This window comes from Periophthalmus magnuspinnatus, chromosome 20, assembly GCF_009829125.3.
Source record: "Periophthalmus magnuspinnatus isolate fPerMag1 chromosome 20, fPerMag1.2.pri, whole genome shotgun sequence".
In the NCBI taxonomy this organism is placed as follows: domain Eukaryota; kingdom Metazoa; phylum Chordata; class Actinopteri; order Gobiiformes; family Gobiidae; genus Periophthalmus; species Periophthalmus magnuspinnatus.
The window spans coordinates 4,629,906-4,655,314 of NC_047145.1; the positions used below are offsets into that span (position 1 = coordinate 4,629,906).

Here is a 25,409-nt window from a genome sequence, read left to right on the forward strand (position 1 = left end):
ACGTAACATTATTAGATACATCTTACAATAACTACACGGTAACTACTTTATCAATACTTTGACTCCTAAAATTAAGTAATAAGTACTTAATTAAGAGTTTATAGAGTTAAGAGAGCTTATATTTAGCCTGAATCATTCTTAATAAACTTTTTGTTCATTATGAATTCTGTCTTTGTTCATGCTTTATTAAGAGAGATGTTGCTTTTGTCTGCTGTATAGTTATAATCTCTGACACCTGCGAATCATTGTGTTATATTTTGGGCATTTTAAATCTCAACATTTACCTAAAATTACTTAATAAAAACAAGTCCAGGTATTAAAGGTATAGTTAATATAATGTGGTCATTGGTCATTTCATCCTGTACAAATAAAGACTTGTGCTTGAGGTCCCAAGCAGGACTGGGTAACTTTAAAAGTGTAATGTGTAACATTTCTAGTGGAAGGTCCGCCATCTGCTTGTATCTATGGAGATTCCACAGTATGACTTTAAACTTAATTTACTGTATCTCCGGGGAACCACTATCCTATTGCATAACCTGCACAGTTCAAAAGAGCTGTTGTAAAAAGCCTGACATTAACAGGAGGAAAATAACTATGAGACATCAGGAGCACCTCACTGACGACGAGCAGAATATGATCTAAAACTGTAACTGCAAATGTTTTAAACTAAGAATTTACATTTACCAGTGTTCATATTATCAGCCATGTTCAATTTGAAAACTTTTTTCAAGATAAAAGACCCTAAATTCATTAACTTTATCTGTTTGACCATTTGCTTGTCTTCATGGAGATATTATTGCTTTGAGTGTAATGTTCCACAGTATGGCACTAAAACGATCTGTTTCCATGGAAACAAGAAGGTGGCACCACCAGGCCATATAACAAGTGAGATCTGTGGAGCAATGATCCAGCTACTACCAAAAACCTGTGTCTTTCAAGATATTTTTGAATAATAAAGACTAGATAAGTGACTTTAATGCCATATTGTGGAACATTCCAGCCTTAGTGATTTGGAACATAGCAAATCACAAAGGCTGTAATCTCTGAAGTACCATAATTTCCTCCACAAACAACATCTCCTACTCATCTTTTTCTGTGTAAAAGCTGCTAACCCTGTAGTTTAGACCTGTACAGACATGTTCTGAAATGTGATTCTTGTATTAGTTTTGACACCTTTTAATCTATGGACACCCTTCAAATTTGAACTTTGAACCGAATCCTATAATTAAAACATAAAACATAGATATTTATTCCAATTCGTTCAGCGCTACATAATGACAAGAAACATATTATAGTTAAATTTTTTATTGCGTAGATGTCAAAGCAGTAAGCCCAGTCCATATCAATGTTTGACCATTTAAACCAAGTACTCAAGAAGCTTACTCTATACAGACACATCTTAGTGCAACTGTAGGTGTATAATATTCATACTAATACAAAAACATAGAAACTTGACAGAAACGTGAATCAAAACAGCTTTTTCATAATTAGCAGTGAGCGTGAATGCCGTATAAAGCTATATTTAAACATATATAACAAGTGAAGGAGAAGGCACTTGGAAAAACTCTTCAAGTGAAACCACAGTACAAATAATGCCAGTAATCTTATATATAGTTGCATTAATAGGGCTCAATATTGGACAAAATATGAATGGAAGACAATTTTTTTCTAATTTTCAAAAGTAAAATTTCAGTTTTTTGTGAATATTATGGTCAGAATTGTTTTGGTTTTTTTTTGTTTTTTTTCATAAGTTTCTTTTTTTTATCCAAGGATTTGACCAAATGTATCTAAGACTCAGAGCTACCAAAATAGAAAGACTAGTTTGAGTTCATTAAAATATCACAATTGAGTTCATAACACATTGCAAGATAGGGTCAGCAACTGTTCGCACTGGCTTCCATTCAAATTGTCCAATGTCCAATATTTGACTTAGCCCCTCGTTAGTTCCAGTTAAACAGGATTGCAAAGGCACTTCCTGTTTCGGTCAAATAAAAGAAGAAGAAGAAAAAAAAGAGAGAGAAAGGCAAAAACTTAATTTCAGCCACTCGTCCTTAAAGTGCTTTGTGTGACCTCCAGGGTTCAAAGTTCAAAGTTCAACATCTTCAACAGTCACACAGTAAATGCATTTCAAAAGACCAGAAATGTCTTCAAAATTATGGCTTTCTCAGAATATTATTATATTTTAACACCCAAGCCTTGATAAAATGTATTCACAACTCAAATTGATATGTATGAAAAACAAGTCAAAGTAACCCTGATAATTACATAGGAAAAGCACTGTCACCTGCAGAGGGTGCAAGGACTGAAGCAGTTTAAAGTGGGACTAAACACCTAAACTCCACCCACAAGCACATTTCAAGCTGCTAAACTGGGCAGTACCTGGAGGACTAAAGAAGAGAGTGAGGGAGGAGAAGGGGCGTAGTCTGGAGGAGTGTGATTGGTCTAACATGTAAACACACTTCAAACTCCAACCCTGCAGCCAGGTGTTTGTAATCAGAAACACCTGTGTTGAATGAAGGCCTATGTGATGTCACATAGTACTTGAAATTGCAGTGGACACAGCCCACTCAGTTTTTGAACACAAAGCTGCAAACTGACCTAGTTTGCACTAAAATGGCCAAAAATGGGCTGGGAATTGTAGACAATGCTTTTAAAACACTATATACACACCTAAGTAGCAAAAAAGTTGATTTAGTTTAGATCCACTTTAAAAGTTGAGCTTGAGCTACTACTTTGAAGTTGTGTAGTTTGAAGTAATAGATTTCACAAAAAATAACACAAATAAAATGCTGAAAAGTCAATGTATTGACTTAATTGATTTCAAAGTTAATTTGATTATTTGACAAATTCAGATGTATTACCTTACAAGGTGCACTACAAAACTTTTCTTCTTGTCGTCATGGAGACAGGCAAGTTTAATGCCACATTCAATTACAGGTGATAGTATTGCTAAAAATATCTTGAAACCATAGATTCTTACTCTTATTAGGCCATCTTTCCAGAGATCTGACCTGTAACTCGGCCAGATCGCTGCACCTGTTTGTTTCCTTTAAGACTGACAAGTTTAATGCCCTGCTGTGGAACATTTCAGGCAAAGCAATAAAATCATGAAGACAACCAGGTGGCAGATACTCCCTCAACCAGAACATTACCGGAGTGCACCTTTAAGTACAACATTTGCAGATGCTGGAGATACAGTGACTGCATTTGTCAAAGCAGGGAATGGCTTTTCAACATAAACATTATTGTGGCTTTCTTTTGTTACAAGTGGAACATGGCTGACCCCAAATATTACACTCAAAACTTAAAGGAATGTGAAATGTAGTGGATATAGAAAATAGTGGTGTTTTTGTTTCTATGGCGATGGTAATTAAATTAGTGGTTCAGCACTGACAAAGCCATACTGCCGTAGGACATGTCACTTCTGGGTCCAAGGCACATCAGCCGATTAAAATGTTTACATGTTTACAATTTCCTCTTTTTTATTTATTTTTTTTAAAGCGGCGATAGTGTGACATACTGTGTGTGCAAGTGTAAAAGGTTGAGGTAAGTTGGCTAGGCTAGCATTAGGAGTGTCCAGCAGTTAGTGAGATATACACACCGCTACTATGTTATGCTAGATTAGAATTACACTATTTACATATTTTCTACAATTTCTGGTTAAATATACAATTTTGAAAGGTAAGGTTGTCTCTTATTTGATGAATAAGAAACAAAAACAAAGCTATGAATCAGCTGTGAAGATTCTGGCTGGACCCGGAAGTGACATAACAATTTCAGTGAGGAGAAAATAGAGTAAATTCCAGTGATATGAGTTTTTCGGGTATCATATTGCCAATGCATGTGATTTCAACATTGAGTGGTCAACTAGGATTAGTGTTAAACTGTGTACTCAAAGACACATGATTGGTTAAACTGGATAAAACAGCATTTTGCCAAAAAATTTTGCATGTGATACATGAAAATTACCAACACAGCAACTAAACCAATGCACTATGTAACTGTTCTGGCGTAGGGTCCGTCACATTCATATTTCTATGGAAGTTGTTTGTGTCTCCCTAAAATGCTCAACATTATGGCATTAAACTTTTGCATCTCCATGGAGACGAGTATTCAAAATTAATGATAAGAATGCATGTTTTTCTCAATAAAATCTCCTGTAATTGTAAAAAATGCACGATAATTAGGTGACATTCCCTCTACCATAAAAGTTACATAGAGCACCTTTAACTTTATTACATTTATTGCAATATATTTTAACACCAGCTCTAAACAACCTATTATTGCATTAAATAGATTGATTTCATATTTGTGAAATGTAGCAGCAGCAATGACAAACATCTGGTATCCTCTTGTTCTGAAATGTGGTTCATATTTGTCTTTGATTGTCTCCATCTTGCAGGTTTAGTCAAAAAGGTCAAAATTTCTTGTCTGTTCAGTCATATTTAACCACAGCAGGACGTCCCAAACGCAAAAGTTGAGGTCAGAATCACTACAGTAGATTTCTTGCTTTTTGTAGTCGAGATTTGGATCCAGATCAAATATCCCGTGGTGTTTCGTATCATCGGAAATAAGCTTTTAAATCATACAAGCTGTTATGTGGAGAATTCTCTTTCCTGGCTTAGACCCTTCTCTAAAATTTGAAGGTGAAGATACGGTTATAATAAAATAGAAAGATGCAAAAACATGATTGTGGAAGAGGGACAATCGTTTCAGAGCTGATCAAGCCAGAATCAACAAAACCCGTAATGAAAAGTGAGCTGGAACATAGTGTAACAGGTGAAGGGAAGCCAAAACAATATAACCACCCATTTATAATGCAGTCCCTTATGTAAGAAACTGTGATGCAATCTGTATAATCTGTATTTTAGGATTAAAACCATACTGTGGAACATTCACTGATGCATAAAAAGACAGGCCAGTACTGCACTTATGTGCACCAGCAATTTGGGTTTTAACTTCCCTTTGTAGGCAACATTTTGAAGACTTTTTCCCATTAAAAAGATGTACAATATTTTTATTGGAACTGTTAATTGCTATGGTAACGGTGATACAATTTTCATCACACTAAAACGTTTGTAATACCAGTCGTCCAGGTAGGATCCATCGCAAAAGAGAGCAAAAGAAATTCAATTTTTAAAAAAAGGAATTTAATTTCATTGCAATCACAATGAAACCATTTTTGGAGTGGGTTATATAAACAAAATGGATGTGTTTTTAATGCATTCATTAGGTGAAATGTTCCACAGTAGGGCTTTAATGTCTGATTTAAGCCCAAAATATATGGCTCCATCCACCCCCGCCTCCCTCTCTCCCTCTCGTCACTGGAAATAATCTCCTGGTTAGGGATGAGATACCATTTCCAGGCTGATCCAAAACACATAGAAGTTCAGGTAACACTTTACAAAAACAACATCTAATTAGCCTTAATAAGCATGAACAAAGACTTAAGAGCTTAGTAACTACTCAATGACCCAAACCCCTTAATGAAGTAGTCACTAAGCCTGAATCATTCTTAATAAACTATTTGTTACATGATGTTCATGTTGTATTAAGGTTAATTAAGGTGTAATTATTATAAAGTGTACTCAAAGTTTCGTTCCTTGCCACTCATTTTAATGAAGAAAGAGATATCAGTTGGAATAAACGTTGGAAACATTTTGAATTTGGAGGTTTTAGGTTTCGTCCTGTGGTTGGTGGTACAGCTGTGTGACTTCGATGACTGGAGGAGAGGTACTGAGAGCAGGCCCGCACCAACAGCCAGAAGAACGGATCACTGCAACTGTCGAGTCTGATCTGAAGGGACAGAACGAGGAAGAGAGGGTGGAGAGAGAAAAGGTAAGGGGAGAAAGAGAAAGAGGGAGAGAGGGGGGGTTGAGACAGGTAGGGGTAGAGAGAGGGTAAAGAGAATAGAGAGGGAGAGAGGCAGGGGTAGAGAGAGTAGAGAGAGAATGAGGGTACAGAGGGAGAGAGAGCAGTGGGAGTGGACGGGGAGAAAGGTAGGGGTAGAGAGAGGGTAGAGAGGGAGAGAGAGGGTAGAGAGAGAGACAGAGAGGGAGGGTGAGCGGGGAGAGAGGTAGGGGTAGACAGAGGGCAGAGAGAGAGACAGAGGGTAGAGAGGGTGAGAGAGGCGGGAGTGGATGAGGACAGAGAAAGGTAGGGGTAGAGAGAGAGTAGAGATAGAAAGAGAGTACAGAGTGAGAGAGTGCGGCGGGGTGGATAGGGAGAGAGAAAGGTAAAGGTAAAGAGAGGGTAGAGAGGAGAGAGAGAAAGGTAGGGGTAAAGAGAGGGTAGAGAGGACAGAGAAAAAGGTAGGGGGGAGAGAGAAAGGGGAGTTGGGGTGGATAGGATGAGGAGGGAGGAGAAGAAAGGAAGCAAGAAAGAGGGAGAGAAGAAAAGGAAAGGGTGGATAGGAGGGAGAGGATGGAGAGAGGGGATGGGAGAAGGGTGGGGCAAAAGGAGAGAAAGAGAGACAGAGAAGAGATTCAGACATTAATTAATACAACAGTTGAAAGTATAAATTCAATAATGATAACTGCAGTTTGAAAGAACACATGTCTAGTATGTACAAGGTCACACTGTATTCAACACCACACTGGGGCTTAAATGTTATTACAGGGTGTTGTACTGAGCTTAACGGCATAACTGCTGCTGACAATCGAGTGTAGTGTCAAATACAGTGCTACCAAAAAGAGCATAAATGAATCTTAAAGGTGCACTTTATAACTTTTCTGATGGAAGGTCAGCTACCCGCTTGTCTCCATGGAGATGTTATTGCTTTTCAGTGTTTCCCAACCAGGGGTACACGCACACAGACATTTGTCAGATTCTTTGCTATTTATAGTAAAATAGATACATTTAAAGAATGTTTTGGGGGATTTTGGTCATAAAAACAAGACAATATCACAATAATTGGCACTATACAACTACAATTAACAGATTAGGAACCATTGGTCTCCACAGTATGACATTGAAGTTGTCTATTTCCATGGAGACACGCAGGTGGCAGACCCTCCAGTGGAAAAGTTACAAAGTGTGCCTTTAAGTTTGCATGGTTAGACCCGACATAGATGGAACAGATCCAATATACAAAGATATTCAGAAATTCACAATGAGACATTCTTATCAATAGATGCAGCACAAGATGTTAAATATGTCAAAGCAAAAGCCAAATACCAGAAAGTAGATGCACAGAGACATGTATGGCTTTAGCCACGCCCCCTTCTAGTTGACAATTCAATCGACAGCACATGTCTTTAGTCCAACAAGAATCTCTTTAGTCGATTACAGCCCTAATAATCACTAGGATATCAAAATAATTGTTAGTTGCTGCCCTAAAGTCATTTGATCACAGTTTTCCCCACTGTGTTCGCTGTCATCTTCCTCTGTGACTATCTTTGTCAAGCATGTTATTTCTGAAAACTTTATTGGGTGTTAGATTTCAGGTTGATCTTTTGTCTCTTCCGCTTTGACTTGTAAACATTGAGTGTTTAAAAACTGCTTTTGATGACAATCAAAACCACTTTGATGTTTCAAGGTTCTTGGACGACCAAAGAATAATTTACACAGAAGTGCTTGATCTATAGTTGCTGTGTTTATGTTGTTCCCATATTCGGTATTTAAGGTTTTGGGTTTGATTCCTTCTGGGTGAGTTTCTTTGGGACACTCTTCAACACAAAACATGCACAACAGCTCAAAACTCCAGCTATGATAGTCCTGACCTAGACTAGCTCAAGACCTGGAGATGGGCCCCACTGCTCCTGACAGGGTGCCCCAGCAGCATTGAAGGATGGGTCAACAGGTGCACAGGACAAAATTCTCTACACTTTTTCAATTTTTGGCCACTCCATTTGTCATGGTTTATTGTACAAAACTAATGTTCTAAACATAAGTAAGTAAATAAAACAATAGCACCACTGATAATTTGCAGCTGATATCAGCATTCCCTGGGATTGTGATGCTAACTGTAAGCACTGCTCTATCTGATGCTTGTTAGACTTTAATCTGAGCTTTATTTCAACAGAATGTGACCAGAAAGAGTTGGTTTAGTTGGAACTACAACAGGTAAGCTGATTTGTGCTGTTAGACAAGAATCTCTCAAATAGCATTACAGTCACATGCTAGCTAACATTAGCCAGCAGATTTCAGTTAGTCACTCTCGCCTAAACAGGATCATGAAAACTTGTATTGATCACAGGCTCCTGAAAATGTGCCGTGTCCATTTTGTATTTTGTAAATGTTAAAACGTTTTTGACAGTGATTGCTAACATTCACCATAGAGATACATGTAGAACACCCCCAGCTTAATGCCATTGCAAAGTATCAATATTAGTATCATAACACTGTAATTAGATTGGCTGGCCCACTCCTGTTGTATTGTTACTTTTCACCTAGATGCTGTCTGTTAGTTTTGTCTGATGCTGTGCCAGCTTTGGAAAGAGCACAGGTGAGTCTGAACAAAGACCATGGGTGGCAGCTTTAAAAGTGCAGAAAGTTACTTTTCTGGTGAGGGCTAGATATTACCACTGCCTGTAATGTTCCACAGCATGGCTGTGTCTTACATTTATTCAATCATAAGTGTTTTGATTGCTCAAAAATATCTCAAAATAGGTGCATTTTTATGTGAGTGTGATCATCTCTCCACTGATCTGACCTGTAACTTGGCCGGGTGGTTACCCGTTTGTCTTCATAGAGGCAATAATGATGTCCTGAGGTACATTCCTGGTAGAGTAACAACATCTCTATGCAAACACACATGTAGCAGACCCTCCAACTGAAAAGTTACGTAGTGTACCTTTAACTGCTACTCATTTTACCCTATCTTTGTCAAACTCTACTCAACTTCCAGAATAAGGTAAATGTAAGTACTTAAACTTTTCTACAAGACATTCACAAGACATACATGCAACATTTAGAGCCAATACACTGTAGAAAAGACTGCAGCCTCCAATGGTAAAGTACACACTGGATATCCGACACAATGAGTCAGACATATCGACTGTCAAAACCACAGGAAGAGGAGAGAGAACAGAGACACAGAACTATGATATGTCATTAGTTTGCACAGCAGGTCAAATGTACCTCACATGTTTTCGCTTTGTCAAACTGGAGAAGTGCTGTTGAAGAAATAAACAGTAAAAACAGAAAATAAATGGTTAAAGTTTGTGATCATAAAAGATTATACAGTGAATAGGATGTCAAGAGAAATCAACCCTAAAGTCACTGTACCTGATTTTTACAATCTTAAAAAAAGTGAAAAACAGAATGAGCTCTAAACAGTTTGCAGTGGTACAAAGTTATTCCTCACTGACCTTATGCATTCTGAACATCCTATTCACCTATTCACCACCATCAGTTTATAAGTGCTTTTCACAACTTTTAGAGGTAAGAGTGGAGTTTTGCCGTCACGCTGATGCCAACAACAACTGCATGCTAATAATGCACATTTTGATTCGCGTGCAATAAAAATGCTTCATAATTAGATGCAAAGAGTACACAGCGATCTAATTTTGACACTAAGAGCTACTTTTACAATATCTGTGCTGGGGCAAGAAAGAATTTTACTTTACTACATGAACAAATTGGTTTAATTCACAGACTTAAAGATAACTAACCTATCTGTGGGTTTCAGAATGATGAAAAATTATTGTTGCCACAGCAATTAACTATTTAAAACAAATTATAATATCTTTTGAATAGAGAAAAGCTGAAACCTGTTATTATGTTAATGTAATTATTAGCTTTCATTGTGTAACATGAAATGCACTTTTATTATTTTTGAGACAACAGTCTGGTAGGTCCCTAAAAAAGACCTATACAAATAAGTCCACACTCAGAAGGGTTGAAGAAAACAAGAGTCAAACTGATTTATGTTATGCGTTAACAGTTTCTTCTTAACTTCACATTAACCTCAGAGAAACGTTGTTACGTTTTTAGAAATGTCAGTTTAGTGTCATTTTCTCACTGTTGTAGGTCAAAATAACAAGACACAAACCACCTTTTATGTAACTGTTCTGGGAGGGGCCCACTGTCTGCTTGTTAGCATCAAGCTGTTGCTGCTTAGCCTGGAATTTTCCACTGTATGGCATTAAACATATCTATCTTGGATTTATTAAATTTCTTTGCATGTTTTGTATCCTGGGGATAGACATGCTTAATTCCACACTGTGGGAGATTTCAGGCAAAGCAATAACTACCAATAAATATCTCAAAGCAGGTGGAATGATCAACCACAAAGTTACATAATGCACCTTTAAATCTTGGAATAACTGACTAATTTTAAATAAATGGCTGAATCCTCTAGATGGCAATTGATCTACAACCTATTTACATTTAAATTAACAAGTCATTTTAAAAAGATCAATTTGATGAACTGCATAAACCAAACACAGGTTTGCAAATGTCACTGAAAAATACTTTAACTTAGTATAATATGTGTAATAGGGAATAGAGGGTAATTAATTACAGGCACATTTATTTTGTATTATTTAAACTTTGAAAATTCAAATTCAACAACATTTTGTATAAATGTGTTCATTCACTAATATTATTATTCAAGCTGAATTAAGAATTTAGCAGGAGGCCTGAGGGCCAACAAAAACTTCTCTGAGGGCTGTATTTGGCCCCCAGGCCACAGTTCGAACACCCCTGTCTTACAGGGATGAGATCAAATGTTGTCATTCACTAATATTATTACTCAAGCTAAATTAAGACTTGAGTAAATTAAACGATAGTAAAAGATGTAATCAAGTAGAAGGTACTACATTTATAATAATAAATATAGTAATAAATTTGATAAAATATTTCAGCAAAGTAGAAACAAAATTGAAAATATATTATAAATCATGCTTAAACATTGCAGTATCTTGTGTATATTTTTGTGTATATTTTGTGTATTTTACCCGTTGTGGTCTGTAATATCTTGGTCAGCCTCAGCAGCTGAAGACTCCACCTCCGCGCTGCTCTCACTGCCCTGAACAGAAACACAGGGCGACTCCTGCGTCCCTGTGTCTCCACTGGCACAAAAACAAAACTGTTAGGTGGTTTGTCTATATTTACTCAAGTATACATACTAAATATTTGTTTACATTTTATATTAAAATCCTCAAAGTAGCCACACTTTGCTTTGTCAAAAAATTTTGATTTATTTAACTTTTGTTCTTTGCTGCATAATTACATATACTTTATTTCATATATTCAATGTGTCTTCTGTGTGTATAAAAAAAATGGAGAAAGTAGTAAAAATAAAGAAAAAAACACTGAATGAGAGGGTGTGTCCAAACGTTTGACTGGTAATATACATAACCTCTAACCTCTCTTTTTCATTTTTCATTTATTATTTTACAGAACCATCACACCTTTAAAAAGTTCGTAAATGCTCATTTCTGTATGATGATGCAGTTAGATGTTATTGAGGTTATAGTGGTAGAAATACTAGAATTTGCACAAAAGAATTATTCTCAGGGATCATTTGGGCCAATAAAAATTGGTCTGAGGGCCACATTTGGCCCTCAGGCCATAGTTTGGACACCCCAGTGTTACAGGGATGAGATCATTATTTGATTTTTTTCATCATATTGCCCATCCCTACTTTTTAGCATAATCATATTTTCAGCTTTAAATCATAGCCTTTGTCGGAAATGCGGCACTGACCTGATGTGTCTCTCCAGTAGAAGAATGGCCTGCTCCTTCTCTTCCAGCTGTTTCTTTAATAATGTGATTTCCTTTTGTTTCTCCAGTAGTTCCTTCTGAAGACGGTAGTTACTCTCCTCCAAAGTCTCACAGAAAGCCTGTACACACATTTAGACAGTATTCAGTATGTTTAATTTGAAGTGCATATGACAGGTTAGACTAAACTTTCAGTTAAAACATAATTAACATCAGCCACCCGGGTGCAGACCAAACTGACTGAGGGGCATTCGAGTTTCAAAGGGGTGCAAAGTGTCATTATTATAGCCGCCTGAAATGAGGATGCAAACATGTTTAACTGAGGTTCCAATGCGCCCTTTTGCACCCCTCTAGACCTGGGCCTGGTTAAAATGATCGTGCTTAATATTTTAATAACTGCGTCAGCTCCAGAGGCAGGAGGAGCTGACGTTTATTGGGTTTGGGAGAAGTTCAGAAGGTTTACTGGGGTGAATCAGCAAGTCGGAGCAGAGAGAGTATGTAACCTCACCTGTGCTTTTACTGTTTAAAAAAAGGTATTACAATCATAACTGGAGTTCTGTTGCCAGTGCCTAGACCTGCAGATAGACACAAAGTTTTTCTCATTCTCAGTACATGGACAGGTCATGTTGCATAACCTCCAAAATTCACTCGGCGGTTGCACTAGCACTGATTAATGATTGGCAGTAGGTGTTTAGTTTAGTTTTTTCGGTCAACAAAATTAAAACGAATACAAGAACAAAAAGGCATAGGCTGAAATTTTGCTTAATAGGCCTGTTCTTTTCACATTACTACATTGTGCTCACTGGGGAATTTAACATATAACACAGTCTATAAACAAGAATAATGCACATGCAGCAAATGCAACTTCATGATTTACAACTTTTCTAAATAAAGAGTTCATGACTTTTAATCATAAACAATGACACACAGGCCTGTAGATCGTCATCTAATCCGTACATTCACCCCTTGGACTTACAGAATTCTCAGCAGCATTTGTTCGAGCTTTAGGTTTAGTGAATATAAATGATCATCTAAGTTCATACAGTGTATTTTATTTGGAACAAGTTCTGGACACAGTTTGGAAACATCATGGTGCTTACCCTGCTCTCCTCGAGACTGTCAAAGGGCCCTGGTGGATCATCTAAACACAGAAACTCCCTCACCGGCTGACTGTAAAAGGCAGAAATGTTTTTGTTTAGATATTATTTAACTGAGGCAGAACTAAGTAAAAGTACATGTAGAGGCCCTCACCAGTGCGCGATGTCTTTGTGAGCAACCAGGTTTTGTAGAAAAGCCTGAAGACCCAACTGTCTCTCCTCCAGGAACTCACTGTCATAGTTATCTTTGAACCAGCGCTTTGGAGGCAGAGCCAGACGGAAACCAGGGAACAGCTCCTTCAACTGCAACGAAAATACAGAACTTAAATTGAATTCAATTCCATTTTTTATTTCATTTTGCAGGTACAATGCCATTTTGGGGCCTATTCATGGGATTCAGGATGATGCACCATTAGGATCGTTGCCATAGCAATTAAAAATTGAAAATAAAATTATCTGAATGAGAAAAAGTCCTCAAAATGTTGCATATAATAGGAAACCCTTACTGATGCTGATATAAGTACAACACAGCATGGTTAAAAGCCATGTCAAACAAAAGCCACATTTGCATACTATAGGCCCTTTAAAGCCACAGTATGTAACTTTTGAATGCAATAAACACAACCATATTTTTTGTTGCTATTTTTAGCTTAAAAACTTGTGCAGGCTTACACCTCGACACACTCTTATTTGGCCTGAAGGAGGGCCTCATCCTGCTTGCTTCCAAGGAAATGTTGTTCCCTTGTCTATATCTTACAAACTATGGTATTAAACTCATATATCTTCATGGAGAATGATATAAACCATGGTTTTAACTTTCTATTTCCATTGAATCATGCAGATGACCTGGCAACTTCAGAAAGTTACACACTGTACCTTTAAATTGCTGAGAACATATGCAACAAAAGGATACAGGAAATGAGAATACACAAGAGAATGTACAAAACATAATTAAATCTGTAAGAATAATAAATTTCATAAAACTGATTTTATGAAACATATCCAATTACATGTGGATAACAATCAGTGTAGTCTCAAATGATGGGTGTGTTCTTCTCTGCTCTGTTTGGGATTTTCAACAAAATGGCAAAGAAACAAATGAACAGGAACAACAACAGCCTCCCAATGGGATCTTAGCCATTATTTTAATAAAATCTCCCTCCTGTAGACTTGAATGGGGTAAATGTTAAACCTGACCCTTTGAGCTGAGCTATCATCTATAGGCACTCCATGGGGGTATATTAAATTTCACCAGGAGGGGGTGCTCAGAGACATTTAATCTATACACTGACAGAGCCCATGTTGCTCCATTGGTGATTAAAAATGTTTGTCAAAATGTTGCAACACATGTCCAATGTACCTATAGGCCAATTTGTTATTCCTGCATGTAACTTTGACCCAAACATCAGCAGAAGATTGTTTTTCCCCTGGACATGAATAATTCTTTCAACTAATTATAATTTAAATAAGTTAAATAAGTTAACACACTAACTTTCAAGAGGTGCCAGGTCACCTGCATGATTCCATGGAAATAAACAGTTAAAACATACTTTGAAATATTCTATAGGGAAATAAATAGATTTTATGTTATAACATGGAAGATTATAACCAAAGGAACAGAATTTCCATGGAAACAAGTAGGACAAGCAAAACAGGTCTGTGCATGTTATGTGAGTTTTCACCGCCATGTTTGTTTTCGATCAGGTATATTCCTTATAGCCTAAAACACCTGTCAATCAAACCCATCTAAGAAAAATTGAAATGGGAGCCGACCGCCTTGTAAAGCATATGAATGTAAACGTTCTGTAGCTGATTTTCTTCCATGTATCTGACCAAAATGTGTCTTGCCCCAGTACAGATACACTGCCTGGCCAAAACAAAAAGTCACCACCTGGATTTAACTAAGCACATAGGTACAAGCCTCCTGCAGTTGGTCACGTCTCAGTTCAGCAACAGTCTGTGCTCAAAGAATGAGGTCAGCTGACTACCTGAATATACTGAATGACCAGGTTTTTCCATCAATGGATTTTTTTCTTCCCTGATGGCACGGGCATCAATGCAAGATCTTGGTAAAAAAATGTATGCAATACTGAATGGAAATAAATCTTGTGACAATGCAGAAGCTTATTGAAACAATGCCACAGTGAATGCATGCTATAATCAAAGCTAAAGGTGGTCAAACCAAGTGTGTGACTTTTTTTTTGGCCAGACAGTGTATATTGTACAAGCAGCTCCTGAGTTCAAACTGTCTGCATCTAATTCAAATGCCTTTTATTAACTAATAATCGGCAAATGTGCGTTAGCATGCTAGTTGCTGTTAGCTTTCCTACTACTGCAAAACTCCACTCTGACATTTGAAAGTTGTTTATAACCTCATCTTATGTGAGGAATAACTTTGGACCACTACAACTGTTTAAAATGAACTAGACAGTAGAAATCAGGTACAGCGCTTTTACCTCTATTACAGATAATATAAGGAAATGCTTCATTATATTTGTGACTAACCCAATGTAAAGATGCCCCTCAGATTAAGCCTGCACTGACTGTGAATAGGTTTCTGATTTGTTTTTTGTTTTGTATATCAGTTACATTATTATTAAAAGCATAAAAGCATGGTATTACTGATATCTATTGCAAACAGTGATGTCATTTTTAAGGGAACAAAACTCCTTATAATCTGTTTTTCAGTCCATTCTAATCTTTGTTTGTGCGGTTGTTTGCTTTTGCGGTAGATATTATCACAGCATTTTCAAAAATTTCCAAGCCCAGTCATTGCCAAAATAGATTCTGTTTTTGGTTATTTGTGAGCAGTGGGTCTCTTTGTCATGGCAATGATTACTTTTCCAGTTACTGAACAAAAGTGCAAACAAAAATGAGGGAAAGTACTTGCAGTAAATATTATCATAGTTTTGCATCAGTTAAGTGGCAGTTTGTGGGGGAAAAAAGTTGAGAAAAAAGTGCAAAAATAGAGGAAGTAGAGCTGAGATCTAAAAACGAAACATCTCTACCTATGTCATCAACACGGAAAATTCCATCCAAAACACAGACACAATTCATGCTGAGTCAACACACATTTTTCTGACATTAAACATTCATTTAACAAAATACAGGTGTTGTCATCTTTTTATATTAGTGTAACCATATGGACTGTACAATTTAGACAAGTTTTGGCCCTTATTGATACTTTGCAGTAACATCATGCTGGATCTCTATGGTGGAATGTTCAGCACTTGTCTGAAGAATAAAGGAAACTCACAATCAGAACCCCAAAAAACACCCGCAAGATTGTGCATAATTCAGTATACAAATGTTTTTTGTGAGTTAAAATGCATGGATAATAACTAGAAAAATATAATGATTATTATCAATCAGAAAAAATAGCAGATATATACTATAATTTTTAGAATTTTGGAAAAAACAGCATAAATGACATAAATGACATAACTGACACCCCCAAGAGGTTGGAATTATGCACAATCTTGCGGGTGTTTTTTTGGGGTCTGATTGTGAATACATGTGTCTTACGACTATTGGTTGATTAAACTAAAGGAGGCGGTCCCTTAATTTATATAAGGGGAGCAGAAGGGGCTGTCCTCATACCTGAAGAAGGTCAGAGCAACTGAAACGTTATATGGAATAAATTGCGTTAAGAGTGAGACAGTGTGCGAGAGTTTCCTTTATTCTTCAGACAAGTGCTCCACCTCCTACACACCTGTTGCCCAGTCGGGTGTGCAGAATTTACACAGGAATGTTCAGCAGTTACCATAGTGACACAATGCACACATTAGCAAACAATATCAGAAAAGATTTAAGATGCTCTGAAAACTCAAGAAAAAACACAAAATGTATTAAAACAGCACATTTTAAATAGTTGTGATCAATATGAGTGTTTTCAAAACAAAAGAGGTTAAAGTGGCTAGCTGAAAAACTGTTGGCTAATGCTAGCTAGCTTCTGACTGTAATGTTACAACTAAGTAACTAAGAAAACTAAGTTTTCTTCTGGTCAGATTGTGTTAAAGCAAATAACAGATTAAGGTCTAACTTGTGTAACAGATCTTTAGACAAAGCAGTGCCATAAGTTAGCATCAGACTTCAGGGAAAATTGATGATGAGCTGCAAAGTATCGTTAACATTATGGTTGCTAGATAGCAGCCATAGAATTACCTAAATACCATGTCCAGCCAGGAAGTAAAATTATAAACTTCACTAAAAAGTTGATAAAACTAGGCAAGAACTGTAGTGAAATCTAAAATATAATGATGCTAACAATATTTTAGTGAAGAGAAGTCTAACCTAATTTACGCAACCTTAAGTTACCCAGAGCATAAAGGAGCTGAACACACCTTGTCATTTAGTCTGGAGAAGTCCGTGTATCGTCGAAACACAACCCAGCTCTCCTCTGAGCACTTTTTCACAAGAATCTTGTACACCTGTGGAGGAGGAAGTACAAATATGTCAAATAAATGCCAATTACTCGATTTACAATACATGGATTTTGTTATAAAAGGCAAGGTACCAGAGTATGAGGGGCTATATGATCAAACCAAACAACAAAAATTCAAACAATTCAATTCTTACTTTTCTTATAATAGACCACCAATCCTACCACCTTTAGTATGTGACCAGCTGAATGAATACACTTAACATAGTCACATAAATAGAGAAATACAAAGTGCTTTACATGTAGGTTTTTACTTTTGAGTATAAAAAGTTTTTGGGGTTTTTTTTCATTTTCATTTTTATACTATACAGTGGTCCCTCGCTATATCGTGGTTCACCTTTCGCGGCCTCGCTGTTTTGCAGATTTTTTAAATGCAATTTTGCATGCTTTTTTTTTTTTTTACAGTGTCTGAACGTGCATTGTGTTCTGCGTCCTGATTGGCTAAGTGGCTGTAGACCATTGTCCATCAGTCTCCTTCGTGCCGTGTTTTTACAACATATAGAATAATTGTAAAAAATAAAGCTGACTACTTGGCGGATTATTGCCTTTTGCAGGTTAATTTTAGAATGTGACCCCATGATAAATGAGGGACCACTGTATATAATATATATTAAAATTTTGCATATAATCATATCCATGCCATATTTTTGTTCATTTATGTCTTGAGCAGTTTGAGGCATATAAAATAATATATATTTAAAGGAACTATATATAGTTTACCTATCCATGCCCCCAGATACGGGGTAAACTTGTTCAAATTAAATGTAGCTTTTATTGATAACAATTGTAATTCTGATTTGATCTTAGTTACAAAAACACTGGAAATGAAGTCCTATTTATTTGGTGTTTAGGTTCTCAAGACAATTATCCAATCAGAAAGCAGAATGAGCCTGACATGAGTCATTTGGGTTGCCAGTTTCAGTATAGAATTCCAGTTGGTTCCAAAGCCAGAGTTTCTGAGCTTTGACATGAAGCATGGCCTGTCCACATACTGAGAACTTGTATGTGTCTTTATCTGTAGGTTAAGTCACTAGCCACTCAGGTTCAGCTGTGATTGTTATGTTTTTAAAAAAAAAGTAAGAGTGCAGGCTGCATACTGTTGCTTTAATAGAAAATACTAGTCTATTGGCCTGAGGTTGGTGAGTGCATGTCCTTCAAGTCTTTAATCATTTCTACACAGAAAATCGCTCAGAAGAATCGCTCCCTGGACAAAGATCAGTCTCAGAGGATAAAACCCATCAGCAAATCCCATACAAAAAGATGTCTGCCATCACAACTGAAATGAAAAATGTGAAACATATTGAGAGCATTCTGCCAGTGAAATAAATGATATAGGATACAAGTTTGACAGTCGACTTACTGTTGCATGTCGTAATACAAATATTATACAGATTTGAGTGTCAGATGTATTGTTTTTGTATAGTGAGTTTGGATTGATGGCACATTATCTTTTGTTGTGCTATTTGTTATGCATTTAATTATCAAAACCAAAAACAGCTCTATGAAATGATGTGTCCTCAGTATATGAGAAAGTGTTAAAGTTTTTAAACTTTTAATTATTATTAATTCATTATATATTGTTCAATAATCACAAAGTGTGTGTTAGCATGCTAGTTGTTAGCATTCTAGTGACTGCAAAACTCCGCTATTGAGCTAAAAGTGCTTATAAACTCATCATGGTGAATACCATAAATTCCAGACTATAATCTGCTACTTTTTTCCCATTCTTTGAACTCTGCGGCCTATACAACAGTGTGGCTAATTTATAGATTTTTACTGGCTAATGGCCACCGGGGGGCACTCTTTAGCAGTAAATGCAAAAGTGAGACAGGCGTGGGAAAAAATTATGAGCTATTATGCGCTAAAGAATATACTCTATACTACTATACTGTCACTTTGTGCATCATGCACACACCCTCATCATAGAAAACACACAAAGAAATCCAAATGATCCAGCTTTTAAGATAAAGGCAATGGATCTGGCCTCAAAGAAGGAAACGGGGCCACTGCACGTGAGCTTGGGATTAATGAATTGATAGTGCGACGTTGGAGGCGGCAGCGGGAAGAACTTAGTCAATGTAAAAAGACAAGAGCTTTCAGAGGAAATAAAAGCAGATGGCCCGTGTTGGTGCTGTTTTAAGCAAAATGCAGGCATGTTGGTGCCGTAAAGTAGATTTTCAGGCAGCTTGAAAAGCAGTGTGTCTTAAATGAAAAAAAACAACCAAAAAAAACCTCAGTGTACCGTCTTTTTGCGTAAATGTCTCATGTTGCAACATTTGTAGCATGCGGCTTATATTCGAGTGTGGCTCATATATGTACGAAATGTTTTTTTTTTTTTCAAATTTAGCTGGTGCGGCCTATATTCAGGTGTGCTCAATAGTCTGAAAATTAGGGTAATAACTAATAACTTTTGACTTGCAAACTGTTTTTCACATTTAAGACGGTAATTTTCAGGTTCAACGCAGAAAATATAAAATCTTGATCTATAGTATTTTTAAAACATCAATCTTATAGAGAGGTAATATCGTTTATTATTGTTATGTAGAAGTGACACCTGACATTTGTCAAGGGACTACAGATGAAAAATAGCCGTCTGGCTAACTCTGGCATATTTAGATGGAAATGTTGATTAATATGCACTGTCCCTGAAATAAATAAATAAATAAAAATCAAAGACAAATTTTGTTTTTAAGATGCATTGGTTTTTGTACCGTGAATTTGGCCCTCTCCTCCATGACTTCATACCCCAAGACGGTGGGGGTGATGGGCCGCTCAACTGGCTGCGTTTGGGGGCTCCTCTCTGGGTCGGAGATGGACCGTGGACAGGCGGAGAACTGCACGGAGGGCTCCAGAGCACCGTTCACTCGGGCACGCAGTAGTGGGCTCTGGGCAGGAGGGGGGGTCCTGCTGCGAGAGGAACGGGAGGACCGTCGAGAGCCAAATCCACCTAGAGATGTCATGAGAATACTGTGGTCAAGACGCAAAAATTTCAAATTCAATTTTGATACTAAGGGATAAACTCAATACCGATTCCGATACCACGATGATAATAAAAACATGATGATTTAACATTAAATACTAGTACTTTCTTTTATATTCCCATGTGGCCTTATATCTGTGTAATCCTTCAGTTGCCCAGATAGGTTCCATAGTTCCATGGGCGTACACTAGTCTATATGTTCTTACACTTGTAGTACCTGATTTTTGATAATATTTTATTATTTATTAATTTTATCTATTGTTTTTCTTAGTTCCATTTGTTCAGAACATAATTCTGCTGACTTTCAGAGTTAAATGTTTGTTTTACATTGTTATGTGCAGTACCGTCTTTAAAGGTGCTATACAAATAAACTTGAGTCATATATATTCGAACTTAAATAAGTAAACTTATATATATTCCATATTCGTACCTCCACCACACTCTCGACCGTCTCCGTTCAACCTGGGGCCAGAGGAGTCAGAGCTGCTGGATACACTGCCTGAAAAAGAGATATGGTTTGGCAAAGGTTACTGTCAAAACAAAACTATATATTTTGTGGATTCAATGACATCCCTTCTTTATTTTCTTTGCATGTTAAGCAGTTTTATTTTCCGCTTGCAAAGGACATCAATTTCCTGAATAATTGCAATAATTTTATATTTGCACCAGTTCAAATTCAATGTTGATTCAACTGGGATATACATATATATGTTATATTATATTGTTATTAATAAAACAGGAAGAAGTTTCCTACAATCATTTATTCAACTCAAAGTTGATTTATTGAGTTCTCGTCACGATGGGTATTTTTTCTAAAGACATTCCTTCTTGGTCTGTAAATCCAAGTAGTATATCCCATTTAGTAAAGTGTCATAATGACAGATTTATTTAGATTAACTGTATGAAAAATAAAGGGATGAATTGATGGGTAAAATAATTGCTGAGCATAAGAAATGACTTGAAATAACCTAGATTCTTTTTAATATGGGAACAGGAAATTACGTAAAGCAGACTGAATTATGAACCACAGGATGCTAATAAAAAACACTTAAGTAGCAGAACTTAGGCTGCTATCATATTTTATCATATTTAAATCAAATTGTGATTAAATGGTCCAGTACTCGCTGGTGTGATCTGCAGCTGTCTATTCAGCTTGTTGTTGCCATGGGTGCTGCCATTGTCATTAGGGTTGTATTATTTTGCGTGGGGCTGCTGATCTTAGCAGTAAATAAGCTGTATAGGTACTAAAGAGCTGTTTCAAAGCCTCCCAGAAAATCAATACATTGTCAACTTATTTGTGCACAAGAACACTGAACATATGACACAAAACAACCCACTTTATATGAGATTTTAATGGCAAAACTTTTTTCAAATTCTCTATTGAAATTAATGCAATTCCTGCTGAACCAGAAGTGCCACCACAAAGAAAGCTCAGTTTAGTCGCATTTATGGCAAAAGTGGGCGGGGCTGAATAAGGTCAATAGGAGAGTCCGCCAGCTACATGGTATCAATTGTATTATTGGAGCAAAATTTGTCTTGTCCCAGCCAGTACAGATATTTTGTATAAGAAGCTGTTGAGGTCAAAATAAGTCAGTGGTAAACTGTCTGCATTTGATCAATACGAGTCAAAAAAATTATGATTTTTTTTTTTTTTTTTGCCATATCATCCAGAAATTGGTAATAAATACACAGCATATGTCTATTTAGTTAGCTTAGTTAGCTATTTATCAATCGTTAATGGCATTGACCCATACCTAAAGACGAAGCTCTCTGAGGCCTCCTGAGTTTGCCTGCTGTTCGGGAGCGGTCCAGGGGCAGTGGGACAGGCACAAATGGAGCCGCCATTATCCACAGCCCCAAAACAAACTCCAAATCGAGTCAACGAGTCTCCACCAGGTAAACACTTCAGCCCGGAGCTCTCAGCAGCACAGACAAAGCATTAGAGCCTGCAAAGACAAAACAGTAAAAGTAATACAGTCACAGCACTAAATAGCATGAAAGAGTAAGATGTAGGGTTGTCAAAGCAAAGGTATCGATGATCAGGTACTAATTGATATTAAAGATGGTATCAAAACAAGATATTTCTTTGTGCAGGTATTGATACTATAAAAGTCACATTCACAGGACAAATATTAACCTTTCCTGAATAGCTTTTTGTGATCTTGAGCTGCATCATAACAAGTATAAGGCAAGGCAAGTTTATTTGTACAGCACTGTTCCTAAACAAAGTAATTCAAAGTGCTTTACAGAATAAGAAATATTAAAATCACAATAGAACAAATCCAAACATAAATAATCACAAATAATCATCATAAACTTTAAAAGAGAAGAGTGCAGAATAAAAACAGTCAGTCATATACAGAGCTAAACAAACTGTTTTGAGCCTGGATTTAAACATTGTCAGTAGAGGCCTGTCTCACATCTTCAGGAAGACTGTTCCAGAAGATTGATGTAACTTTTCTGGTGATGGTGGGTGGTTGGTTGGAGAGAGTTATTGCATTGGTTGGAACTTGACAATGCAATGAATCAAAATGTAATCGAGATCAAGATCAATGATCAGCCTGAGTCTTTTAAATCAGCTTAAATAATGAACAAAGCTTGTTGTTTGGAGCTCACATTTCAGATGAATACAAAGTGGTTCTATATTAAGAACATATTTGACAATTTTTGTGTTAAATGGCAATAACTCTATTGATACTTTGCAGCTGATGTTATCAACATTTCCTGGGGATGTGATGGCAACTGAAGGCTCTGCTCTGTCTGAAGCTCTGTGACTCAAGTTAGACTTTAGTTTGACCTTTATTTCAACATAATCTGGTCATAAAGAACTGACCTAATTGAAATTATAACAGGTGAGCTGATTTGTGCTGTTAAACATGTCCTTCTAAAATACCATTACAGTCACAACCTAGCTAGCATTAGCCAACAGTTTTGCAGTTAGTCACTTTCACCTAAATTACATTGTTAATAATATTTCGATCACTGTAGTGAGTACATAATTATAGTATACTACTATGGCCTTTAGTCATTCAGTCGATTAATTTGTCAATGGAGTCTTGGTCAACCAAAATTTGAATTAGTCAATTAATCATTTTATTTGGATGATAAGGATTTATATGAGACAACAGCAGAAAGAGGAAGTGAGTGACTTAGCTAAAGATTTGGTATTTTTTGTTTTTATATTTAAAAAGGTAGATTAAACTGATGGTTCACAAGTTTAATCTGTCTTCATGTAAATACATAGTTTAGCACGTTTGTCTTGATAAATAGTAGTTTTTGCATGAACTCCCTCTGCAGGTATAGTTGTGTAAGTGCAGTTTGGGTCAGACACACAGAGAAACATAATAGTTTTGGGAGCTTTAGCCACGCCTCCTTTTTAGTCGACTAATCAATTGGCAGCACATGTCTTTACTCCAACAAGAATTTATTTAGTCGACTACAGTACTACATACTGCCAAATGTTTTGAATCAGTTATTATCCCTAAGAGTAAAAGACATGCACCAGCACCATACTGCGAAATATATAGACATTATTTATATTTTGTTTGTACACATTCTTACGTTTTGTAAAAACAGAAATTTTTAAAATGGTTGATTAAAGCTGAATGAATGGGGCTCACAAAATTAAACTAATGTCTTGCAATTTCTATGACAGCTCTAATGCAATTCAGATTTTTATGGGACAGATCTATATGAGACAACAGGAGGAACTGCAAGATATGTAGTAAACCAGTTGTAGATTTAGGTTTAATCTGAACTTTTTCATATAAATACACAATTTCAGTACTTCTACACACCATATAATTTTAAATTTTTGTTACCCACCCCTTTTTACTCAACCAATTGATCGGCAGGATGTCTTTAGTTCAACAAGAATTTCTATAGTTGGCTACAGTCTTACGTTTGGCTACATCTGTGAAAATAAAATACAGCTTGGTTTAATTTACTGCTTGCATCCTAGCCTCTCCATCCTGCATGATTGGCGCTTACATTATGCCACATAACTCACCATATCAATTACATTTTCCAGCACAGATCAATTGGAAACACTGGTGTACGCTTTTCTACTGTACTAATTAAATTGGGTCTTGTGAGTAAATAGTAAGTAAGCAGATTGTCACAGTGCCAACTCCAGTTAGTGATGGGACTTTCGGCTCTTTTATATAATCCGAATCTTTTGGATATGTTTATGTAAAAAAAAAAACAATCAAAAGCCTGGCTCTTTTACTATTTATTTATATGACAGAAGGCAATGTGAGAACTCAATATAACATCAAAATAATGGAAAAAGAAATGACCAAGGCTTAGATGTGTTTAAAATCGTTCAAACTGAGAGTGGGAGAAGATTCGGCTGTTTTCAAAAATTAGATCCGGTTTCAATCGTTCTCGTTCAGGAATTGTTCGAATGAGCCGACTCGTTCACGTGCGTCCCCAGTAATCTCTGTTACAACAAACGCTTACGTGGTAAAAATCCGCCAACAATAGAGATTAGTTAGAGCCCCTTAAAATAACTAGTCAAGCCATGAAACATCTTACAAATATGTGAGAATTAAATTCAATGATTGCAATGACACAAATGGTTAATAATAAATAGATCAGGAGAAAGTTCACGCGATTATTGTGTGTGTACCCACACTTTTTCCATTCTGCATGTGGTTATTTTTAGATGATTTACAAACCACAAACCCCAAAACGGAGCTAAAAAGCATCGACAACAACATCCCAGTGGGTAGATTTACGTCAGAATTTTGCATAGCTTATAGCACAAATATAACCATGACTGTTGATAAAAGTATAACGTAGCCACCAAGCTAACATCAACACTACTACTCATCCTCTCAAATTATCACTATTCTTATACACGTATATTATACACAAAAAGTTCAACAACTCTACAGTTTTATCATTGCACAGGCTGTTAATTACATCCAATTGGTTAAAACTTTTTATTTTATGTAATAATTTGAGTCAAAATTTAAGTAGCATCTATTTTGGCTAACTAGCATGCTAAATCGGTTAAGCTAATCAATATTCATGGATGCGCATTGACAGTGGGTCGTACTTACCGCGATGGTCGAGTCACGTTTATTCAGATATAGTCCTGTTTGATGGGATATTGACTGTCCAGTAAATCCATAATGTTGACCATCAAAACATTGCTTCATCGGCTCATGTTAGCGTACACTGACAATACCAATACCGCATGTTGTTCTGCCCCCTGACC

General features: G+C 36.6%; 1 protein-coding gene across 1 annotated transcript; it reads right to left on the bottom strand.

Moving 5' to 3' along the window:
- Window positions 1-1,315: 1,315 nt before the first annotated feature.
- Window positions 1,316-25,409, bottom strand: snx16 (sorting nexin 16). Its single transcript, XM_033985833.2, has 10 exons — window positions 25,252-25,409; window positions 21,940-22,131; window positions 20,616-20,684; window positions 19,917-20,152; window positions 17,108-17,194; window positions 12,919-13,067; window positions 12,768-12,837; window positions 11,653-11,789; window positions 10,902-11,015; window positions 1,316-5,796 (listed from the first exon to the last, which is right to left on the bottom strand). Exons 2-10 carry the CDS (start codon window positions 22,028-22,030, stop codon window positions 5,676-5,678), a joined length of 1,074 nt encoding a protein of 357 aa, XP_033841724.2. The 5' UTR covers window positions 22,031-22,131; window positions 25,252-25,409; the 3' UTR covers window positions 1,316-5,675.